General features: G+C 49.9%; 8 protein-coding genes across 8 annotated transcripts; 4 read left to right on the forward strand and 4 right to left on the reverse strand.

The window, feature by feature from the left end:
* Positions 1–179: 179 nt before the first annotated feature.
* KY384_004471 (uncharacterized protein) lies at positions 180–1,881 on the reverse strand (the record flags this gene model as incomplete). The annotated part of the gene is made up of 7 exons (XM_044812977.1): positions 180–501; positions 749–894; positions 945–1,102; positions 1,144–1,375; positions 1,431–1,671; positions 1,727–1,753; positions 1,808–1,881. The coding sequence occupies 7 exons, from the start codon at positions 1,879–1,881 to the stop codon at positions 180–182; spliced, it is 1,200 nt and encodes a 399-aa protein (XP_044670397.1).
* A 2,330-nt stretch (positions 1,882–4,211) lies between these two features.
* On the forward strand, positions 4,212–6,770 carry KY384_004472 (uncharacterized protein; the record flags this gene model as incomplete). Its single annotated transcript, XM_044812978.1, has 3 exons — positions 4,212–4,385; positions 4,432–5,181; positions 5,229–6,770. The coding sequence occupies 3 exons, from the start codon at positions 4,212–4,214 to the stop codon at positions 6,768–6,770; spliced, it is 2,466 nt and encodes an 821-aa protein (XP_044670398.1).
* Positions 6,771–8,414: 1,644 nt separating this feature from the next.
* On the reverse strand, positions 8,415–10,226 carry KY384_004473 (uncharacterized protein; the record flags this gene model as incomplete). The annotated part of the gene is made up of 1 exon (XM_044812979.1): positions 8,415–10,226. One exon carries the CDS (start codon positions 10,224–10,226, stop codon positions 8,415–8,417), a length of 1,812 nt encoding a protein of 603 aa, XP_044670399.1.
* Positions 10,227–11,954: 1,728 nt separating this feature from the next.
* On the forward strand, positions 11,955–13,695 carry KY384_004474 (uncharacterized protein; the record flags this gene model as incomplete). The annotated part of the gene is made up of 3 exons (XM_044812980.1): positions 11,955–11,997; positions 12,058–13,382; positions 13,432–13,695. 3 exons carry the CDS (start codon positions 11,955–11,957, stop codon positions 13,693–13,695), a joined length of 1,632 nt encoding a protein of 543 aa, XP_044670400.1.
* A 2,817-nt stretch (positions 13,696–16,512) lies between these two features.
* KY384_004475 (uncharacterized protein) lies at positions 16,513–18,895 on the forward strand (the record flags this gene model as incomplete). Its single annotated transcript, XM_044812981.1, has 3 exons — positions 16,513–17,598; positions 17,649–17,939; positions 17,987–18,895. The coding sequence occupies 3 exons, from the start codon at positions 16,513–16,515 to the stop codon at positions 18,893–18,895; spliced, it is 2,286 nt and encodes a 761-aa protein (XP_044670401.1).
* Positions 18,896–19,449: 554 nt separating this feature from the next.
* Positions 19,450–21,361, forward strand: VMA2 (Vacuolar ATP synthase subunit B; the record flags this gene model as incomplete). The annotated part of the gene is made up of 8 exons (XM_044812982.1): positions 19,450–19,551; positions 19,610–19,694; positions 19,751–19,770; positions 19,823–19,858; positions 19,908–20,069; positions 20,120–20,436; positions 20,484–20,758; positions 20,811–21,361. 8 exons carry the CDS (start codon positions 19,450–19,452, stop codon positions 21,359–21,361), a joined length of 1,548 nt encoding a protein of 515 aa, XP_044670402.1.
* Positions 21,362–21,624: 263 nt separating this feature from the next.
* On the reverse strand, positions 21,625–22,402 carry KY384_004477 (uncharacterized protein; the record flags this gene model as incomplete). The annotated part of the gene is made up of 2 exons (XM_044812983.1): positions 21,625–21,927; positions 22,013–22,402. The coding sequence occupies 2 exons, from the start codon at positions 22,400–22,402 to the stop codon at positions 21,625–21,627; spliced, it is 693 nt and encodes a 230-aa protein (XP_044670403.1).
* A 324-nt stretch (positions 22,403–22,726) lies between these two features.
* On the reverse strand, positions 22,727–23,863 carry KY384_004478 (uncharacterized protein; the record flags this gene model as incomplete). Its single annotated transcript, XM_044812984.1, has 3 exons — positions 22,727–23,023; positions 23,084–23,408; positions 23,466–23,863. The coding sequence occupies 3 exons, from the start codon at positions 23,861–23,863 to the stop codon at positions 22,727–22,729; spliced, it is 1,020 nt and encodes a 339-aa protein (XP_044670404.1).
* Between the last annotated feature and the right edge of the window lie 142 nt (positions 23,864–24,005).

Here is a 24,005-nt window from a genome sequence, read left to right on the forward strand (position 1 = left end):
CAAAGTCCCCTGCCTTTGCGACGAAAGAGCCTGAAACGTCTCCTTCCTGACGAGGGCTATAAACATCCTCGGCCTGCCACCATGGAGCCTTATCTGCGAGAACGACAGGTTCGCCCGCCTGGCAGCAACGAGTCTGACTGGAGTGCGAATGATACATTTCAAATGCAAGTCACTGAAAGTTACTCTACCTCGTCGCCATGAGGACCCGTGCCGTAGATCCATCGATCCGTACCGTGTTGGAGGCCGCAGCCTCGATACAAAGCCCGTACACGCTCTGCTACACCTGTTCTGATGTGAAACTCCTGCCATCCCAGTCTGCCGACTGTTGTGCTCACAAGACCACGAGGCTGAGGCTGCTGCTTCGAGCGTCTATACCTCCATCGTTTCATGTGCTTAGCTGTCTGGCCTCCCTCCACTGTTCGCTGCGCCCCATACTTGTGATTCCTCTCCGTTTTATCCTCTGTCGTTCCGCGCTTCTTCCTTTGCTTGAGACACGCGAGGCTGCATAGGGCCCCCAGGCACCGTCAGTATTACTTTCGTTTGATGATAGTGATAGAGTCTTTTGAGAGCTCCTGTCTAAATAAAGGGTTTGGCTGTTTACGACACACTGTATGTCTAGGGATTCAGTCTAGCATACAAGGTGCAGATTGTCAGAGTCTTCAAAGACACACTACAAGCCTCCCGTCCCCCATAGGCTTCCCTTGCTTCTCTCAACCATCCTGGACTTGCCAGTCATCCTCAACCTCACAGCCAATTGCCATCTTCGACCTCCTCGCCATCACTCTCCGGCTCATAAGTGACGTTCCGACCAGCGTCATATGCAGGCACCGGCATAAGCCGACGGGGTCTCTTCTCCTCTCGGCTCGAAGCAAACGCCATTGCCGCTTTGGTTTTCTAGATTTTGGCAATTAGCTTGGATGTAGAGTACGTTGGGGCTATTTTACCTTCTTATTCTCATGCGGGCTCTTGTACACATACGGATTGTTTGCATTTTCTGCACCAGTAGACACGTAATAGGAAGAGTCTGCGTCGGGATCGAATACTGAAGAGTTGCTTTTCGCTGTGGCTCTGCTCACACCCCCTTGCTCGTGCCCTTGATAGTCTGATAGCTACTCGTATTTGACATAGCCGTGGATGGCCGACTCGTTGGATTGCTGATACTGAGGTTCTCCAAAGGAAGGCGAACACCCGAATTCCTAGAGTCCGAAGTTTCATCGAAGCGATTTGTAATTATACTATCGGTGTCTTCCGTGTAGTCAATGCTTTCGGAACCATCTTCATCAGAGTCTGAGAGCAGTTCATCCGCAATTGCTCTGATGGCGTTCTCAGGGACCGGCTCATCGTTCTCAAACTCAGCGACACACGTGAGACATGCCTATTAAGACGGTTACCATTTCAGTATGAGATGACACCCACGAAGGATGACGTACCTTGTCGTCACCCATTGTTCTCTGACGCTTTGAAAATCCCTCGATGCCCTTCCAAAGACTGCAGTAGCCACATTGAAGCTCGTCCGCTTGGCCGTGACACTGCTGGCATTTGATCCACTCGGCTTTAGCATGATTAAGGTCACGGATTCGGCCGGTTGCGAGGCCAGAGCGAAGGATCTCTTGTTGTTTCTTCGAATATGCATTGATATTCTTCAAACGATGACACATATCACACTTTGTCCTTCAAACGAGTGTCAGGAAGATTCACTAAGGCAGGACATTAAGCAAAGACGCACTTTTCAGGCAGCTGTTGGTTCTTGAGCCTGGTAGGAGTAAGCACTGTTCATGGAGTCGGACGATCGGCATCATTTACTTACTTTTGAGCTTTGTCATAGGAATAGCCTCCAGCATGGATATGCTTCATGCCTGCACTATGGTTTTGATTCGACATCTCGAAGGTGATGAGCGGAGTTGGGAAACTAGATGGAGAGAAAAGACAAGTAGAGAGAGGAATAATGAGGACGCGATGTTGAGGGAGTGTGAACAGCCGGGGAGGGAAGTGTCGAGAGACGAAGTGTCAAAAGATTGATGTTTACACCATGTGGCGAAATTCGCCGAAATCATTCACTTCACGAATCTCTTCACTCTCCCATACAATCACCACGAAATGCAAAATTAACCAAATCTTTGAGCACAAGCATGCTGCGAACAAATCACCATTGAAATTCATGATGTTTCTTCATTGTCATTGCACAGTTTAGTTCGCAGTAACGTATGCGCGTGCTGCCACTGATGTGAATTACATCTGACGAGTTGACATCGATCTCAAAATACGTGAACTCTTTTTTACTTGAAGAAAGCGCGAGATCACTCCGCCGCAGAATTACACGGTAAAATCATTATCATCAGGCCCTCAGTTCGAGGTTTTATAAACCGGCGACCAAACATTGGAAAAATTGTGATGGGAGGCCCCACATGTTTCATGCATGGGACGAACGAGGCGGTGAGATCTAGAGTTCCCAGCATCAGGCATCGCATTGACGATTTCCATCGGTGACAAGTACTACATGGAGATATCATGACTTTTGGCCTGCGAAGTTCGTTTGACTCTCATCGCCATCATTTGAAGGCTAATTACACTTTGACACGTTCTTGCCAAAAGATTCAGGTGGCTCCTCTCCCCCGGTCTCCCGCCGTCCCCGGTCATGCACGATGGACCACTAAAGTCCCTTAGCCCATCCCACCAATGGGATGTAGTCAGGAACAGCGAAACTTACAGGGATACTTTGGTGCCGGCAGGCTGTTGGCCGTGGCTATCGAGCGTTACTCGATCTGCAATGGTCGGAAAGAAAGCCGGCCCCGGCATGCTGGGTTGATTCATGATTGACATTATCGGGCGATCGCAGGGGCAGGAAAAGGAGAGAGCGATTCGTATTTATTGCTGATTCTGGGAATTCTAGGTGAGAACGCTAAATACACAGCATGCATTGCAGCCAGCGCGGGCTGCTGGATAAGCAGAGCTGCTGCAGGAACGTCATCCCTACGCACAACAGGCTGCACGAGAGGTGGGCGCATCTGCGGCATTTTCACCTCGCAATAATGTTGCTGAACAGGTACAAGGGCGGGAATGCACATAGCCGTGATACTCTAGTGAAAGGCCCTCGGTAGTCATCTTGGTTTTGATGTTGAGAAAGGGGATTTACGGGTGATCCCAGACCGTTGTGATCGCTGGTGATTATTTCATAGTCCTCCACGCCAGGAACAGTAAAGTTGTGTGCTCCACGCGAATTCCCCGTTGAAAGGGCCCATGCGGGATGAGTTGCCTGTGGGACCTGTGGTGCTGGTGCTAGATTGGGAGCTCTAGCATGAATCTACCTTTCCACTAAGTGAGCACATCGCAGGACTATTCTGGACTAGAACTGCTGGAAGGCCTTTAGCTTCCCTTGGGTCCCTGTGATCCTCTACCACGTTTTTCGGCCTGCAGCGGGGGCTGTTAATCTTCCAATACTTTTGAAGCCAAATTATTATTAGCTGGTTTCATCACACACCACCGCCCTAGCAGTCCACCTAGCTCACCTACCGGTAGTCCCAATCTCTTCACCTCCTCTCCTTGGACCATGGGGTGACGAAGGCTTGCCATCACCATCGCCCTCTCTCTCTTATTCATATCATGTCTTGACTATCTCTCGTCTCGCTCTTCACACCGCCGCGTTCGCTCTTTCCCTACACGCCCATTGAGTAAGTCGCAATCTCCGGTTTGCCAACTTCGCTTGCATGCTGACCCGGTTCTTTGTGCTTCCCAGTAAACGCCAACAATTATCTGACAGCTTCGTCCAGCCCAACCTATGCACTCATTTCGACGTATACGACACTCTCTGAAAGACCAAAAGCTCTGAGGAACACGTGCGAAGAAGTATATGGCACGAGGCGCAAGCGAGCATTCCTCAGCATTTCGCGCGTTGCCAACAAAGCACCAGGGTCTGGGATAAAAACCCACCCCGCGCTTGAAAACTACGGGACAATCAGAATTCAAAGAAGACAATAAGATTGGACACCGAGCACTTGCCAGGGTTAGGATCCATGCTTGGAAACCAATTGCTGTTTGATCAACGCTTCACCCTCTCGCTTCATTGAGAACGCCGGATGATCGTTGCAGGCATCGCACGTCTATTTGTTCAGCTCAACTCGGGACTGCCTGAAGCAATATTGCTCTTGCTCTATTGGAACATTCATTGACGCGGGAACAACGCACTTCAACCAGTCGAGTGGTTTATCTCCAAGATGCCACTCTCGCAAGACTTCTCGCCGCGAGGCTCATCATATGGTGGCGTATCATCCTCATGTCTCGAAGATCGCTTCGAGCTTCTCAAGGACATTGGCGACGGGAGTTTCGGAAGCGTAGCGTTGGCCAGGGTCAGGACAGCTGGAGCACAGATTGCTCGACGAGGAACACTCGTAAATATCGCACGAAGCCTACAATGATCGTTGCTAACAATAGTAGGTGGCTATAAAAACCATGAAAAAGACCTTTGAGTCTTTTTCACCATGTCTGGAGCTCCGTGAGGTGATCTTTCTACGATCTGTACCAACCCATGCGCACCTTGTTCCAGCTCTCGATATGTTTCTCGATCCAATCTCAAAGAAATTGCACATTTGTATGGAAAACATGGACGGCAACCTCTATCAATTAATGAAGTCCCGCGAACATAAGTGTCTCGACGGATCAAGCGTGAAAAGTATTCTATTCCAAATTTTATCAGGTCTCGGACATATTCATCAGCACCAATTTTTCCACAGAGACATCAAACCAGAGAATATACTTGTGTCAACCTCTGCACCTCAAGATGTTTCCACATCCTTTCGACGATACTCCGCCATGATCACACCTCCAAGTACGCCGCCATCTTATTCCATCAAAATCGCTGACTTTGGCCTTGCACGGGAGACTAATTCACCTCACCCGTATACTACTTATGTCTCTACAAGGTGGTATCGTGCACCCGAAGTCTTGCTACGAGCTGGCGAGTACTCAGCACCGGTAGATATCTGGGCCCTTGGCGCCATGGCTGTCGAAATCGCTAACTTGAAGCCCCTCTTCCCTGGTGCGAATGAGGTTGATCAAGTCTGGAGGGTGTGTGAGATCATGGGCTCGCCTGGAAATTGGTACGATAAAGCTGGTAATCGGGTTGGTGGAGGTGACTGGAGGGAAGGTACTCGGCTGGCGCACAAGCTAGGGTTCTCATTCCCTAAGGTATGTCTCCTATTCGATCCTCAATTACATTCGCTGAATTCTCACAGATGGCCCCCCATTCCATGGAAACTATACTGCGGCCTCCGCAGTGGCCTCCCGCTTTTGCTAGTTTCGTGACGTGGTGCTTGATGTGGGACCCTCGAAATCGACCTACTTCTTTAGAAGCAATGCGTCACGAGTTCTTCACTGATGCCAGTGACCCACTTCGACCTAGGTCATCAACATCGCGTATATTGGGCAAAAAACATGCGAGTATTGACGGGAAATCTTACCGAGACTCAACGGACGGCACAGCTGCAGCAAGCAAGCCGTCTTGGTTTCGAAAGTCACTGATTCGAGATCACACGCCTGTCGTACCATCACAGACACTAGAGCAACCGTGTGCCCCCGCTGAAGTACAACATTCAACGGCAACACGTCCGCCAGTAGTACAGAACAAAACAGACCCCGTACAGGAGTCTTCGCACACGAACAGATTTCGACCTTTCGCTGGAAAGCGCAGTACTTGGACGAATGGAACTGCGCCGCCTAATGCGGCACCAATGCCTATTCTACCGTCCATCAGACCAATCTCTCCTTTCTCGGCAGCTGTGAATGCAGAGGCGCAGAATAACCCTCCACTGCAGGCTACTCAGTCCAACATACCAGCAGCAGGAGCCAAGACAGGGAAGAAGATCGGACGTCAACTTTCCATTCAGTCACAGAGTAATCATTACGCCGACCTTCACTGTCGAGATTCAGAACGAGCGCTCAGCGGCTCGAACAATCCTCAATCGCCTTCCGAACAAAGGGGCTTCTTTTCGCACCTCCGCAAGAAAGCACGAAGATTTTCCGGCAAACCATCTGTGTCCTCATCTTCCGCTATCGAAGACGTGCCATCCAAAACGGGCAGCCCTCGACAGAGCCAACGAAACACCATGATCGTTGACTCTAACATGGATAGCATCCTGGAGAACAATTTTGGTGATGTGGACAAAGCTTTACATTCAGCAGCTTACGGAACAACGCCGCTTTCCCCATCACCAGAGCCTGTCCCATCCCATCAGTATCTGCCCAGCGCTAGCACTACCGACTTGACACCGCAAAGACATCCATCCTTATCAAAGAGCATTAGTACACCTGCCTTTGAGTCTTCAACTACGCCAATATCCACTCGAACACGCAGAGCATTACAAAAGTCGACGCATCCTAGTCACATTTACGACACTCCAAATGAAGAGGACGAACTCCTACATGAAGCTCTGACCAGTGCTCAAAACGCAAGAAAAAACATGGAGCGGAGAAGTCAAATAGAAGCACAGCACGACCAGGGATTGCTAAAGACAAAGCATGATGTTCATGCTGTGCAACCATCCTTCAAACCCGCGCCGTATCTCAACCCGTATCCGACGCCTTCTCCACCCTCGAAGAGAAACGGTATGCTCTTTGAACAGAACATCATGACTGAGCCCGTCACGAAGCTCAGACTACACGAGGCGCAACGAAAGGAGAATATTAAACCGCGCTGGCCCACTCCACCATCGGAGGAAAATGAATGGGCTGCTTCAGCCGCTGCCAGCATTTTCGCCGCTGGTTCTATCTACCAGTGACGAAAGATTAATGTTTGCTCACACCGCTATCACCGGCGAATCTTACAGCACCTAAATCTGCCAAAAGCTCTTACCGTGTCAAAATCGCAATCTATGGACGATCATGCCGCACGGGCGTTCAACATCACATGAATAAAAAGATATCATAGATTAAACAACGAGAGGGTTTCGGCTTTCGCCCTCGCTTTCGCGCCAATGTACTATCAAAAGCCATCGCGGACATAATATTTCACATTTTTATCTAATGTATTTACAACGGACGCTCGCTCAGGCTCGCATCCAGCATCTTGGGAAGGCATATTTCAATAACAGCTCAGATACTCTATCACTCGTTATTTGCTGCATTTACAGGCATTGCTCTTCTTGTGGCTAGAAGGGACATTTGTATCATAGGGGCTACGCAGCTCGTTGTGGATAAGAACCACAGTCAAATGACATGTAAATAGACGGCAGGTCCAGAAAAATAATCATTTGAATATGCTCATAATCCTCATATCATTTCAGCAGCATCATCCTGGCGCACCGTTGATCTGGCCTTCAAGGTCCCTCCCTGAAGCAGACTTTGAGCATTACCCCACAATTTCCCCCACGTAGCACGCGTGTTTGAAAGCACAGACTTTACTCCTCGCTCTGCGTCAACATGTAACCTAATGGCTTCCTCATCTTCCCACAGCCATGATAGATCTTCTCCTCACACCCATTCACACTCATTCAATGCCGCCGAACATGGTCATACGCACGAAATCTTCGGTGGTCCCGGCGCCTACTCGACCCGCGAGTTGCCTCTTACAGCAGGTCGCGACTGGACCGAACGAGCCTTCACCATAGGAATCGGTGGGTAAGCCAATCAATCTCCTATTTACCCTCAATTACTTCATCCTCTCCTCCATTCCCCAAGCCCTCCGCCTCCCCCCCCCCCACAACTCCTCCACCAGACAAGCTAACCGAGCCCTAATTACTCAGGCCCGTTGGCTCAGGCAAAACCGCCCTCCTCCTTGCTCTCCTTCTGCGCCTCCGCTCCGAGTATTCCCTCGCCACAGTCACAAATGACATCTTCACCCGCGAAGATGCCGAGTTCCTACATCGGCACTCTGCTCTCCCAGCCCCGCGTATCGTGGCCATAGAAACAGGAGGGTGCCCGCACGCCGCAGTCCGTGAGGATATTTCCGCGAACTTGCACGCTCTAGAGTCCCTGCATCGAAAATTCGGCGGCGTGGATTTGCTGCTCATTGAGAGTGGGGGGATAATCTCGCCGCCAACTATTCGAGGGAATTAGCGGATTTCATTATCTACGTGATTGATGTTGCGGGTGGAGATAAGGTGCCTAGAAAAGGAGGGCCGGGGATTACAGGGAGTGATTTGTTGGTTGTGAATAAATGTGATTTGGCCGGGGCGGTGGGGGCGGATTTGGGGGTGATGGAGAGGGATGCGGGAAAGATGAGGCAGGGAGGTCCGACGGTGTTTGCGGAGGTTAAGAATGGGAAAGGGGTCGAGGATATTGTCGGGTTGATCATGAGTGCGTGGAAAGCAAGCGGGGCGGAGGAAGTTGCTAGAGAGCGGTGGGAGAGGGAAGGAGGCAGGAAAGGGAGTTTGTAGATGGACGATATGTGATTGAGGTATGTAGATAGTATCGGCATGGTGGTATTAAGGAGTCTCTTTTCGCCTTTTATCAAACCATCGCCAACTACCGTCGGTCTCTTCGCCGCCTGCGAACTTCCGCTCTTCCTGTTCCCACTTTTCCCTCTCCACCTGCTCTCGTGCTCTCAGAGCTCTCACAAATCGCCAGGCTTCCGTGTCCGCAAGGTTCCAAGCTTCGACCATCGCTTTCACGTCACTTTCTCCTTTCTTTGGCTTGCGCCGAGCAATCTCCCTTGCTGCGTCAAGTAGCTCTTGCTGGCGCTGCAGGTCTCTCTCTTCAGCCTTCTTCTCCTTCTTCGAGATTTCCTCGCTTCCAATAGCTGGTGAAGGAGTTGTCAACACCGTTCTATCCGTCTCGTTATAGGTGGGCAGCGCAAATCCGAAGTGGTACTCTACATCTTTTCGTGAGGGAGGAGACTCGTCGACCATCCAAAAGCTACTACCAACTTGTTTCTCTCCAGCGACGTTTTCCTTAAAGCCAGGCAACCGACCCGGTCCACCAAGTTCCCCACCCAACGTTTTCTGCGTTACAGCGCCCAGCCACCGATCCCTTGCCGTATCTCTCCGAATATGCCGCACCGTGATCTCTTTCGTCTTTGAGAGCAGGGAAGCGAAAGTGTACGGGTGGGGCAAGGTGCCTATCGTATAGATAGTGGAAGAGTTGAGATAGTTCCCTGGTGTAGAGATCGGGGGAAGAGTTTCAGGAGCGCATGGTTTGCATGTAGGCATGTTTGGTGGACACGACTCAGGTATGGGAGTTTTGGGGCACGTCCGAAGAGCATTGGCAAGGACATGAGCTGGCTGGGTCATTAGATGAGCCCTATCGGCGAAAGGAGCAAGAACTGCAAGGCTGTCTGTGAAGGTGCCTAGGAATGCTGACTGAAGGTGGTAAAGAATCAGCTCTCCAAGCGAGGTAAGTGCTTGAGCTTTGTTCTCCGTCAACTTTGTGTTTATTGGCTTGTATTGCTGTGCAATCGTGTTGGCGTCATAGAACGCGATAGCGGACGGTTTCCCATCCGTACTAATTGTCGCAGGCTGGACGGCATCGATGAGAGCTTTCTTGTCTTTGAGTGAGTCTGATGCAAGCGCCTCTTTAATGGCCGTATCAACGTGCTCGCCTTGACCTGAAAACAGGCCGCTGTCAAGACCCTCGTATCGAGCAAGCTTGGGATATGAGCCACGTCGAAGATAGGAGAGTAGATTATCATCGTGGGCGCCCATGGGAAGACACAGCCAGTTTGTAAGGATACCAGTACCCATCCGACCAAAAGCTAGCCAGCGCATAAAATCTGCTTGCAGTTGTTTTGGAAGTCTCTTGGTCTGGAAGGATTCGTACAGAGGATGGCTCATTGCTTCTGACCGCCCAAGCACTACTGGACGAAACCCTTGAGCCCACCAAGCCCGACGCCAAATCAGCAAGAGCTTGTTTTCGGCATTTCTAATCTTTTCGTCCCTCTCCTCTTCCGTGTCGTAAAAGGTGTAGACAGTTGGGCGCGTATGCAGTGGAGGGAGAACGGATCTACCATCATCTAGGGTAACTGATGCAGAGAATGGATTTAACCACTTCCAATCGTTGAACCACCGGACGTCCCCACTCGTACTATTCTTCTGTATTGGTGGTTGATGGGTTGGCGTATGGTGGAACAGGCGTAGATCTGTGACGACCTCTTTGCTACGTGAGGGAAAGAGCAAGAATGTTCCCGCAAATAGCACAATTGCTAGGACTGCCCATCGCAGCCAGGAGGATGTCAAGGGTTGTCGGATTTGAGGGACATCTCCTGTTATTGAAGGTTTCCGCCGAGGTTGCAATGGTCTCATCGTGGCTGAGAGAAGTTGCAGCGCCTATGAGGACATACAGGCTTCATCCTGATTACATCAGAGGCTATCGTCTTTTCTGATCTTCATTCTTGGAATATTGGAGACGCGTAACATTTTATCGTCTGTCCCTCTCCTGAATGGAGTAGCAGCATTAATGACATTAAGGGCGATAAGATAAGGCTGTGCCCGGCAACCCCCATGCTAGGAACATTCTTCGCTCTGTAATATCACTGGAATCAGAAAGTAGATGGAGACTTTGTGGCCGACAGGTTGCTCTACGTACGCATAATGGTTCTGCGGTATACTGGAACACTGCAAGTTACAGCGCTCAAAGTATACGAGAGCGCTTCGCTACTAACTATCAGATCTTACGACGACTGCTTGATGTGAACGGGACGTCTTAAGTGAAGTGGATGTTGTAGATTGATTTGTGCATGTTGGATGGTCGAGATGAATGGATTGTTCCAACATGTGACAATATTGATAAATAAATTTTCTTGTACCTGTAGGAAAACTATGTATTCACACTGCCTCTGTTCCTTTCGCTCACTGAATCAGTCATGACCTTCTAAGTCATTTGATTCCAAGAAGCCAGGGTGCCGTCCGTCAAGCAAATCGCTTTACCTAGCATTTGAAATTATAGGACTCTGGCGTAATGTGCCCCCAAAGTATGAGTGGAATCGACAAGCAAGTCCCCATGATTGTTCAGTCGTCTGACCTCCAGATGACAACCGACTGAAACAGCAGCGTAGAGTTCGACCTCGTTGCTACACCGTAGTTGCACCGTCATTGAATCTCGATGAACTGGAAACTTGATTCCAGACAAGGATACAAGATAGTCAAATATCTTGAAGTATGCACAAAGGTAGAGGCGTCTTCTGGGGAACGCTGTGGAACTCTTCATGCTTGAAGAGATAGTAATACCGAAGAAGAAAACTCACGTGAAAGAAATCTCTGCAAACTGCATTGCTGTAAAGACATTGCAAAGAGACGCCAAAGTTTCCCGCACCAAGCTATTGCGTGTGGTTCTATCGAAAAGATCATCAAAGCTCTGTGATGGCCTTGCTTTGAGACCATAGGAAGGGTCAAGAACCTAAATTTTATCTAGTAGGACGAGGATCGCACGTCAATAACCTCAAACGAGGCAACGCATGATCATGAATGTAGGAAGAGTGAAATGAAATGGCCGCTCAAAAGAGCTGGTATGATCCATTCACCCATGAGCTTCTCGCAGGCACGTGTGCGAGATGCAGATTCTAGACCAAATGGAACCGAGATGCAGCACAAGAGTAAATTCGAATCAAGGCTGAAGTAAAGCAGTTGCCGCTTGTCAAGTTTTCAATATTGTAGACTTGGGACTGGATCGATTGCGGCCTACACCAGACCCATACGAGCGTCCCAAAAGACATATCAGGCTGAGCGAATTGACATCTCGGCTTTCAATTGTGTCTACACGGAGACGCTTGCAGTTGACAGACAAGATTACGGCAAACTCAGACGGTATGGCGATTTAGCCGCAGTAAGCGCGGTTCAAAATCCTTTTAAAATGAGCTGTCCTTGTTGTTCCTAAGTTCAGACCCAAGACTCTGGACGTTTATCAAATGCGACGAAAATCCGACTGATGAATAAGATCGGTCTCATGCATTACTGACCACTGAGTATTTGCAAGATTGCAGGACTTGTATTTGCGTGTTGGTATTTTCTGTGCGAAGTAGCTGTGTTACAATCATGGCAGGGCAGCCCAACATCTCCTCCATCCTAGCTAATCTAGGTATGTTTGATTCTGTTGTCTAGTCGCTGGTCTTGGACTCACTAAGTGACCCATTGATAGGTGGACAGCAGCCGAATGCTCGACCAATTTATCCCCCAATGCCACAACAGCCCCAATCCCAGCCATTTCTGCCTCAATATCCTCCTCACCCTCAACCGCAGCCGTCATATCCTCCACCATATCAGGTTCCGCAGCCATCTGTTATGCCCCAACCCAAAGGCTCGGGAATGATAAATCTTTATGATATAAAGCCCGTCAGTTCGGGTTCGGTGAACCTTGAGAGCGTGCCTGCCGCAAGACCATCGTATCATGCTGTTAACCCCCAATCCGGGTATGCTCCAAGAAGATCGCGATCTAGATCTCCATTACGATCAAGCATAGATCACTACCACAGTGGCCAAGACTCATACCGTGCAGACCGCTGGATTGATCCGCAAGTAGCTCGCGTGCGTGATATGTCTCCAGTCCTGCGAGATTCCTCCAAGCAGCGGCAATCGCCTTTGACAGGTAGACGCATCTCTGGCCCTGGTTCGTCATCTGGCAATGATACTCATACGGAGGCTGTGATGATAGACTCATCCTCGGTGGGCTTGGTCATTGGACGGCAAGGTGAAAATATGAGAAAGCTCGAAGCTAATACGCGAACAAGAATCCAATTTGCTCCAGCTGCTGAAAGCAAGGGCCTGATGCGTCGATGCACAATCACCGGCAGCAGAGAGGCAATTGAGAATGCTATCAATGAAATCAACCGCACGATGGAAGAGCATGACCATGCAGCCAATGTCAGTTCAAGTAGAGCACCTCCCCCGCCTGGCCGGAATCTCGAGGCTTCTCTGAACGGGGCGCGAAACTCTCCTGCTGCCAAAGAAGGAAATACCCTCGTTATCATGGTCCCAAGCAAGACCGTCGGATTGATTATTGGCAAGGGCGGCGAAAGCATCAAAAGTATCCAGGATCGGAGCCATTGCCATGTGAACATCATGCCCGAAGATCAAAATGTCAATGGAATGAGACCAATTCATCTGATTGGTACTTCACAACAGGCCGGCATAGCTCGCAACATTATCATGGATATTGTTCATAACGATTCCAAAGCTCTTCCGCAGGAAACAGCCGCCTCCAGAGAAGGCGTGAACGCAATGGCTTTAGGGATCCGTGGCGGCAACGAGAAGACAACCGTCAACATCCTTGTGCCATCCGAAGCTGTTGGCATGATCATCGGCAAAGGTGGGGAGTCTGTGCGTGATATGCAAGATGTGACGAGCTGTAAAATCAATGTTTCACAACCATCTGGACGAGATGTCCAACGTGACATTGAGCTGATAGGCTCACGTACATCGATTGAGCAGGCAAAAGCCGCCATAATGGAGAAAGTTCGCGCTGTGGTTTGTTGTGATCCAGTTCATTGTCAGTTCTGTAGCTAATTCGTTACAGAAGGAGAAGAACAACAGCCGTAATGGAGGCCAAGCGCCTCGTATTGACTCACCCCACATCTCAAACATTCCTAGGGAGGTTCCAATTCCACAATCACAACCGCTTCTCGAAGAAAGCGAGCCTCCTGGTGGGCACGAGGCATATGCCGCTTACGGAGGCTATCAGAACTATGTTGCATTGTGGTACGCAAGTACTCAGGGCAAGCAAGCCCAACAGAATCCGTCTGCTCCGTCCTATGGCGCTCCTGGGCCTTCTTACTCGTGATGCGTTCTCTGCCCGCTGTTGTCAGTGGTTACGGGTGACCGTTGCTGCGAATGCTCTGTTATGATTCGATGTCGTCTTATCTCTCAAAATCTGGCTGTGCTCTTGGCTATCCACGCAACTCTCAGAATGCTAATCGCATGCGCGCTTCACACCTGATCAGGGCCACTGAGAGATCGGCATTGTTGGGGTCGTCCGTATTTGCGTGACAATCATATGATACCATCGAAATTGTTCGCTCTTCACCGCAAGCATTTGTCCAAATGAGAAATATGTGATTCGTTGCGCATTTTGGAGAGGTCTCCGTCAACGTTAGGAGGGCATCGGCATACTACAAATGCAAGACTAGTAAGATTCTGCCCTGCGTCCAAGTTGTGATAAAACAAGATCGCACCTTCCAGTAACAAGATGACTGCGTTGGACCGACATGTGCATATGCTGAGGTTGCTGTCATTTGAGCTCTATGGTGCGTAGTTGCAACATTGCTCTGGAATGTTGCTCTGCTTCGGAACGTATGTACTCTTGCAGGAGATGCGATTACGTTTGAGGGAAGTCTACAAAGGGTTCTTGTGGTGGATCGTCTTTTCTAATTGATAACTATGTACAACACAGCTTGAGACCTAGCGCGGGATAAAAAGATGGCTTCACATTGCAACTTGCGGATGGTGCTACAGGTGGGGATGGTATTGTGCTTGCACAAATTGTGGACATTCCATAGGAGCCTTAATCACGTTGCTTAAACAATGGCATATTATTTGACTGACCTTTTGGTGAGCACTTTGTATCAAGGCTGCTTGCGTGGAAAAGCCTGTTTCCAGCCCTTCAATCTGTAGACATGAATATCAGCAACTTGTACAAAGGGTGAAAGCTGCCAAACAAGACTGATAGCTGATTAATAAGATAGAACTATCTCTCAATCAGACTTCCAAGGAAAGCATAATTGAATGCGCACATGATAGACTGGCGACTTATTAGGTTCGTGCGCCATCTCGCGTGGAAACTGCGAATGTATGGAGTATTTCATCATGAGAGAGAGAGAGTATCAGGTAGAACGCTGCAAGTCGAGGCAGAATTTTGGGGAGGCTCACCTCTTTGTTTCCAAATCATCATTTGCGTGCTAGCATTCAGGATTCCATAGAGGTGGCCCAATCCAAAAGAAACCTATGTCCTGATTACGTCGTCAGCACATAATTATGGAGTGTGACTAGCAAGATGTTCAAAGGTAGATAGAATAAGTGTAGGTCAGACAAAGGCACTGGCAAGTGACAGACGACCGGGGAACGGTCGTCCAGAGAAAGTCTCAATCAAGGTCGAGTCAGCTGGGAAAAGAAGACTTGTTGAAGGTTGTCATCGTTCCAAAGATGTGTGTTGGAGGGCAAGAGAAGACTGCTACGTACCTTGAGGTCCAAGCAAGAGGTGAGATGATCTGGTTAATTGTAGAGGAGGGAGATTCTGTAAATTTTATAGAGTGGGACCGAAGAGATTGTGTGGTGGGGGCTAATTCAGCCCTACGGACGTTACTCAACCGTGATTGGCCTGTCCCCATCGCTTTGGGTCAAACCGACGACCCATGCGTGTGAGAAGACTGGCCTTTCCCTCTTACCATGATTCACAGCGCCTTCCAAAGCATCCGACGCAATACGAACCCTATCAAAAGGGATTTTGCGATCTTCCAAGGACCAGAATCCCCTGCCTGCGATCGTCAAGTCTTATACCCAGCCCCCCCACTCGTCTTAGTGTCGCAAAGTCGAAGGACGACCGATACCTGGCAATAGAAAGAAAAGACGAGGAGAGAATACGATAGGCCCCATTCAAACAGCCCTCAAATCGTAGTTCGCTACTTCAAGACCCTTTTAGCTGCCTGAAGACGAATTCGCGGCTTCGATAGGTCTTGCCTCACCATTATACTAGGGCCAAGCATATAGGCTTCCTGCTCATAATTGTACGCACTCTGGACATAAGGACGGACCATTCAACAATGATTTAGGTTTGTGTCACATCACGCACTGGAAGGATTGTGCTCTCCACACTCGGGGCATTTGGGGGGAATTTCCACGAGAGTAATATTGCGAGAGCACCAAATGTCAAAGCTTTAGGTGGGCCGCGACACAGAGAAGACCTGCAGAAGGCAAGCAATCCTGCCGCATGCTGTGTATCGGGAGGCATCCGCTATACCCTCCACCACCTTGGGAGGGATCCGAATCTCTTATCGCAAGGGCAACGTGATCCTTAGACGAGCGGACTGCCATGATGGCAAGCATGACACAGCCCTTCACTCCCGGGATGGCTGGCATCCCTCCTGGAGGACAGCCGATGGCCCACCACCCCTCAAACCAAGGCATACCAGCTGGAGGGCAGCCAGGAGTTACAATGGGACAGCCAATGCACCCCGGGATGGCGGGACCGGGCATGCCTCAAGTCACCCAAGCCGGACCTATGATGGGAATGGTGCCAGGAGGAGCACCACCAGGAGCTCCTACCGGCCATCCTAATGCGCATGCCATGCAGCATTTAAATCCGAACCAGAATGGGATTTTTCCAGGCCAACAGATGGGGAGTACGTGTAATCCATCTATTCTGTCTTGTTTGCTTCGAACATATACTCCAAAGCTTGCTTTCTACTATCTGTCTAAGTGGCGGGGCGCGGTACTTACCCTATGTTTGACCTGTATTTGCATCTTTTCCAAATAGTCAAAGACTGGGAATGTCACTTTGTTTCCATTTCGGTGAAAACTTGACAGATTCTGGGCGCTGACAGTTGTTTCTCTTCAATTGCGAGCGTTTTGCTTTTCATCCATAGCTCGAATCGCTTGGGGTTGAATGAAAGCTGACATCCTATTTATAGTGAATCCTCAAGTAGATGCACAGCGTCGTCAGCAGCATCTTCTGCAGCAACGCCAATTGCAGCAACAGCAACAGCAACAGCAGTTGATGCAGCAACAGCAACAGAACGGCGGAATGCCCACCAACCAGATGGGTCATCAATTCTTTCAAGCAAACCCCGCAATGCCAAATCTTCCACCTCATCTCCGACAGCAGGCGCAGCAGGCGACACATTTACAACAACAACAAGCAGCCGCTGCCCAAATGCGTGCACATCACCAGCAGCAACAAGCTGCTCAGATACATGCTCAGCAACAGCAGCAACAAGCTGCCCAGCAGCAGGCAGCTCAACAGCAACAGCAAGCTCAACAGCAGCAGCAAGCTCAACAGCAGCAGCAAGCTCAACAGCAGCAGCAAGCTCAACAGCAGCAGCAAGCTCAACAGCAGCAGCAGCAGCAGCAGCAGCAGCAGCAGCAGCAGCAACAACAGCAAAATGCCCAGCAAAACGCCCAGCAGCAACAGCAGCAACATCAAGCACAGCAGCAACAGCAACAGCAACAACAAGCCCAGCGTCAGCAAGCTCTTGCTGCTCAACAGGCTCAACAGGCTGCCTTGCAACAACAAGCTGTCACCCAAGCAGGTACTCCGCAGCCGACGCCCCAGCCACAAATGCCCACACCGCAGAGCCAAGGAGGACAAGATACCCAAGCTCGGGAGCATGCCCAGCAGCAAGTGCAGTTGGCTCAACAGCAACAAAACCAAGGACATCCGCAAATACAACAGCAACAGGCTCAGCAGCAGCAGCAAGCTACGCAACAGCAACCGCAACCCCAGGGCCAGCAAGCAAATGTCCAGCCAAATCAGTCCCAGCAACACCAGCAATCTCAGCAAGGCCAACAACAACCCCAAAACCAGCAGCAGACGCAGCAGCAGCGACAAGCGCAACAAGCTCAGCAACAGCAAGTGCAGCAGCAGCAGGTGGCGGCAATGAATCAACGAATAATGCAAAACAGGATGCAACAAAACAGACCCCACTGCAGCACATTGCTTCGCAACTTTGGTGATCTCCTCAGCCAAGCATATGTGAGTAAATCACGGAACATATTATATCAGGTTTCTAACAGTTTACACAGGACCAAGGCAGGACGAAGGATATCACCTACTGGCAGGCTTTCACCGATCAATTCTTCGCGGACGAGGGGACATTCCGTATGGGTTATTGGGGGTCCCTTATACAAGAACATAAACATTTCGAGCTGCCATACGCCACGATCCCTCGTTACCTCTTGACACACTTCACGAGTGGTATCAGCCATATACAGCTGCATTTCGAGTCGCCGCGAGAGAGAGGATCCCAGAACGGTGGTCGCGTGGCTGAGAGTCAAAGAGCCTCTATGACTTATTACTTCGATAACGGACATCAGGTAGGTCACATAGACTCGAGATCTGAGCCAGAGCTGATGAGCTACAGCTTGTTTCCAATGGAATGCTACGCGCGCAGTTCAACAGCGAAGATCAACTTGACATGCTCGAAATGGTCGTAAGCGAATATTCCGAATATGTGCCGCGCTCAGGACTCGAGCAAAATCAGACTGAACCGCCCGACATCAAGCAGTCACCATCAATGAGCAAGACCGCAGGCAAACGAGCACAGCAAAAGCAGCAAGCTGCTGCCAGCCGACCTCAGCAGCCGGTCGCTCCAGTGCCCAAATCGGCTGTCAACGATTACGGCACTTTAAATTCTGTTATCGAAGTCTGTGAGCTCGTTGACACTATGTCCACTATGAACGATGTCTTCAAGTTCTCGCAGAAGAACGGCGCCAACATCCCAGCGTCAGACGCCCTACGCATCGTTTGTACAAATTCGCAATTTGCCAATCCACAGATGCCTCAGCAAGTGCAACAGCAGCCATTTAATCCTAATTTGCCTCCGCACATGCAAGGCCAAGGACCACCTCAATTTGGCGGTGCGCCACCCAACCATTTCCTATCTCCTGCACATCCTAATCACCCCAATCTTCCAGGCACCCAAACGGCATCGCCTGCGACTCTCTCGAATCACAACACCCCCGCGATGCAAAACATGCATCTTCAGAGCCAGCAGGGACAACCCGGCCCTGGTGTAATGGCTGCTCCTACAGGCATACCAATGTCGCATCAAGCATCACTTCAGGGCACCAACCCAAGCGCAGCAGGTACGCCATCTGCTCCTGCAGGTTCCGCCAATGCTAGTCCGAATGTCGCCGCCGGCAAGCGAAGGCGACCAAGTGGTGTCAATGAGGATGAGATCAACGCTCCAACGGTGAACGGTGTTGGAACGGCTAAAGTCAAGCAAAGCCCCAGGCCTGGCGGTGGAAAGAAGGGAAGGCCTAATGGTTAGAGCGGCCCACCAACACGCTTTGGACTTGGGGTAAATATTGCGATTCAGCGAAGGCGTCAATGTTGGACATAATCGGCGAGGAGTGCTTTTATTACTACTTATGACGAAGCTGAGGCTCACGATTGCATTTCGGGAGGCATCTTGTATATTTGTTTTGGGACCTGCCTGGACAGAAAAGCCGCTCCTATGGTCTCATGTTGAGACATCTACTCTGACGCTGTATTATATGAGAATAGTGTGTATTTATAAATGAGCTGTCAAAGAATGACAACCTTTACATCCGCCCTCTTTGGACTGCACAATGTAGAGCCAAAAGATGTCATACAAAAGCGTAAAGGCCCATCAAATTCATGCTCAGATAAACCAACTCCGAGGAACTGCCAAGACTTGATAGAGCTAGAATTAGCGGCAAAGATCTAGATCACGACGAGCTCCGCCATGTTTTCCCCATTGTAAGGGCGCTGCAGTAATTTCTTAGTTGCTTGTGTGCGGATATCCATCTCATTGCTCAGTAAATCTTTACTACCTCTGAGCGCTAAATCCAGTCTGCGAATATGGCGAAAGGCGACGTAAAGGATCCTCGCATGGCCTTGCATCCTCGAATTCGATACAACACAGTTGGAGGCGTTAACGGACCACTAGTCATTCTTGACAATGTAAGAACCCTGTGATATTCATTCAATATGTGACTTGTCCTGATTTGGTTGTGGCTAGGTCAAATTCCCAAGATATAATGAAATCGTGTCCTTGACATTACCTGATGGCACCGAAAGATCTGGACAGGTCCTTGAGGCTCGAGGTATGAGAAACCAGTTACACGCAGTCTACGAGGCCGTCTGCTGACTGCGATTACAGGAAGTCGCGCCGTCGTCCAGGTCTGCACATCCTCCAGGCCGCCCTGGCCACCTTAGCGCTGAAGAGTACTAGGTTTTTGAAGGGACATCAGGCATCGATGTCAAGAAGGTGCAATGCCTGCATAAGTCATATCATCGATTTGGCTCATATGTGGTAGACAAAAGTCGAGTTCACTGGACACAATCTCAAGATCGGCGTTTCTGAAGATATGCTTGGCCGAGTGTTCAATGGATCGGGACAGGCTATCGACAAAGGGCCAAAGGTCCTAGCAGAAGACTACCTAGATATCAATGGTAGTCCCATTAATCCTTACTCTCGAGTAGGTACAACAGCTTCAAGTGTCCTTTGGCAAGCTGAATTTGGTGCTAGGTGTATCCGGAAGAGATGATTGCCACAGGCATATCAGCCATAGACACAATGAATTCCATTGCTCGCGGGCAAAAGATTCCCATATTCTCAGCTGCTGGTCTACCGCACAACGAAATCGCTGCTCAGATATGTCGACAAGCTGGTCTGGTCAAGCAACCGAACAAAGGAGTGCACGACGGTCATGAGGAGAACTTTTCTATTGTTTTTGCTGCTATGGGTGTCAATATGGAGACAAGTCGATTTTTTACACGAGACTTTGAGGAAAATGGCAGCATGGAGCGAGTCACACTCTTCCTGAATCAGGCCAACGACCCAACGTATGCAGATCTACCCCGTTCTTTCACTGCTTTACTGAAAACACCAGGATTGAACGTATTATTACACCACGCCTCGCACTTACCACGGCCGAATACTTCGCCTATCAACTAGAAAAGCATGTCCTCGTCATCCTGACTGATCTTTCTTCATACTGTGACGCTCTCCGAGAAGTTTCTGCTGCTCGAGAAGAAGTTCCAGGACGTCGAGGGTATCCAGGTTACATGTACACAGATTTATCAACGATCTACGAGCGGGCTGGTCGTGTAGAGGGTCGAAACGGCTCGATTACCCAAATTCCAATTTTGTCTATGCCTAATGATGGTACGTCTTTCTTCGTGGTTCGACAGTTCTGCCCCGCTGATTGAAATACTAGATATTACCCATCCTATCCCCGACTTGACTGGCTATATCACCGAAGGACAGATATTTGTCGACCGACAACTGCACAACAAAGGTATATACCCACCCATCAACGTCTTGCCCTCACTCTCCCGCCTCATGAAATCCGCTATTGGCGAAGGTCTTACCCGAAAAGACCATGGCGATGTCTCCAACCAACTCTATGCTAAATACGCTATTGGGAAAGACGCAGCAAGCATGAAAGCAGTCGTTGGCGAGGAAGCACTCTCAAGTGAGGACAAGCTTTCCTTGGAGTTTTTGGAGAAATTCGAGAAGCAATTCATCTCTCAGAGCGCGTATGAAAGTCGGACGATATTTGAAAGTATAGATCTCGCTTGGAGCTTGCTCAGAATCTATCCCAAAGAACTACTAAACCGGATTCCAAAGAAGGTGCTAGATGAGTTCTATCAAAGAAGTGGAAAGGGGAAGAGGGGAAACAAGGATACGAGAGATGGCGAGGATCGGGAGGACGGGAAACAGGCCAATGGTGAAGCGCAAAATGGGGGGAGCAGAACGAGGATCTGATAGAGACATAGGGTACTTTGCCAACGGACAATGTTTCAAGCCGCTCGAAATGCTGACTGGGACCGTTGCGGCTGTCATACTTTTAGTGTTCACAGGCGGCAGCAACGACTGGAGGAGCACTAGATGTTTAAGTCCGAGGAAATCTTCTGTACGATGCTGATAGTCTGTAGCATGGGTATATATGCTCGCTTGAACGCTTTCCAAAGATCCCTGCCTGATCCCACCTGTACCACTCTCCAAACCCTGTCCCATCTCTTTCTCCTTCAGTCTTCACTTGCCCGGCACCCCCCTCCGCCAACTACCACATCTACCTCCTTCTCCCAAATCTGATCCAGCGTGCTCCCATCTCGCAAGTAGACCCATCTTCCCTCATCTCCGCTTTCTTCCTTCGCGACCCAATCGTACCTCTTGGGCCCACTGACGGGACTACTCAGCCATATCTGCTTGTTCGGCGGTTGCTTGTTCAGGACATAGGTCCCTAGTGGGGGAAAGAGGAAGGTTAGGACGCCGGCCTGGTTGACTGGCGTTAGCACAGTACGAGTCAAATGGGTACGTAGATCTTGCTTCTGAGGCGTTGGGGCAGGTAAGGGCGAGGGAAGGAGGGGACAGAAATATAGGGGGGAGAGGCTAAGAAGGATTGGAGGAACGAACAGAGTATTCGACATCGATATCCTCGCGCTCTTCTTGCAGTTCTTCTAATTCTGAGAGTAGGCTTTCAATGTAGGCGTCGCTAAGGGCGTGGTATTTCTCGATTGAGAGAGGGAAGGCTGAGAGTTTGTCTGTCAATGGCGTACGGGCGGGGTAGGCGTCTGGATGAGAGTCGATGCTGGAGAGCCGGCTTGGGGTCGGAGAAATTCTTTGGCAGGAAGTTGGTTTGGTGGGGGATCTGTAGAGAGATGGGACGGATCGAGGAGAGGTGATGGTGGAGAGTGCTCGTGACCACGCTTGTGGCGGGTGGATCAAACTTTTTGAGCAGCTTTTGCAGATCCATGGGATAGATGACGAAGGACTGGGTAGTATTCGTGGGGCTGTTGGAGGCATTGCGGTACATAGAATACGATTAACAGGGTTTCACCGTTTCGATACTGAAAATGGAACGGAAGCGGCGGTGGCGGGCCGCCCTTCCGATTTGGGAGTCTCGAATTTCATCGTCCCCCCCTGAATGAGGTGGCTTTTCCTCACATATATTGTTAATCTTCCATTTTGAACTCGAAAATGAACAGGAATGTGACAGATGAGTATGAAATTGTATTTAATTCATTTAATGATGGTATCATGTTCATTATATTAGCATTACACGTGTCGTCATGCACGTCTTGTTGCTATTTGGTCGACCTCATCTAATGATCGACTCATTCCAATATACTACAGATAGATCACGAGCGCGCCAACTCCGATCGAGCCCACGATCCAGGCCACAAGCCACCCGTCCGCTCTCCCCAAAGTGTTGGCTGCTGCTACGAAAGGCGTGACTGGTCCAGTCGGTACGGGTTGAAGTCCGCCAGTCCCACTTCCAGCAAACGTAGTGCCGTTGTACACGGGCAAGCCGATGGGATTGGCGCTTGGTGTGATTGTTGTGTTTCCAATTACAATGTTGGGCACGCCAACTGATGGGAACGTTACGTTTGCCGTCACGCTTGCAGACGCAGAGGCCGGCGTTGACTGAGCCAAAAAATATTAGCGCAAGTCGCAAACGATGCTATTGGAGCAGGCGACACTTACCGACGCAATGGACAAGCTCACACTCTGAGCTGCCATGATACCCGAAAAGGTAGTCGTTGACGTCGCCGTCGTGTTCGAGACTTGGAGCAGCGCCGTCGGCTGAATATTCTCACCGCCCCCAGAGCAAGTGACAAAGCCGAGGAAACTGAGGAAATCCGACTGTCCGTTGACATCTAAGATTACCCTGCCATTTGCTGAAGAGAGAATCTCCGAGTATGCACTTGCTAGTGAGCTCGATTGGCTCGTCGTCACGCATTGACCATCGGAAAGGAAAGCAGAGGTGATTGTATAACCGGTGAATACATTATAAGCCGTAGGTGAGGTTCTGAGTTCATGTCATCAGCATTTCCTTCTTTTGGTAGCAAGAATTGTCGGAGCATACAGAACTGCTCCCGCCACCGTCACGCTTGGTTCATAGTTGAGTTGTGTCAACGCTTGCCCTCCATTCGCGTCACCGCCTGGGGCGTATGTGAATTCTCCTTCATTTTGAATGATTGACGTCCGGGTCGTTCGAGAAGCGTTGTTCACACCGACTTGGACTACGTTCGTTGCTGCGGTGTTGAGAAATACTTGCGAGTACCACACGAGCCCGGCGACATCAGCGACTAGCTGGCATTCATTGCATCCATTACCTGATACAGGCGCGTTGGCTTGTTGTGCCGGTGGCAAGAAAGTGGATGACTGCGTGGCTGCTTCGAGAGGAGCTTGTGGTACAGCGAAGACAATATGATACAAAGTGGCACTCAAGGTCAGAAGTCGGACGAACGAGAGTGATGCCATGGTGTCTTAGTGATACTGTGGCTGATTACAAACTGTGAACGACAGCAGGGACAAGACAGATCAGCTACGATGTGGAAGAGGAAGCTACGAGATATTTGGGGGAAGCTCTCTTAAACTGGTGGCCGCAAACACGGCCGAAGCT

The sequence above is a fragment of the Bacidia gigantensis genome (genome assembly GCF_019456465.1).
Source record: "Bacidia gigantensis strain McMullin 20006 chromosome Unknown contig_231, whole genome shotgun sequence".
In the NCBI taxonomy this organism is placed as follows: Eukaryota; Fungi; Ascomycota; class Lecanoromycetes; order Lecanorales; family Ramalinaceae; genus Bacidia; species Bacidia gigantensis.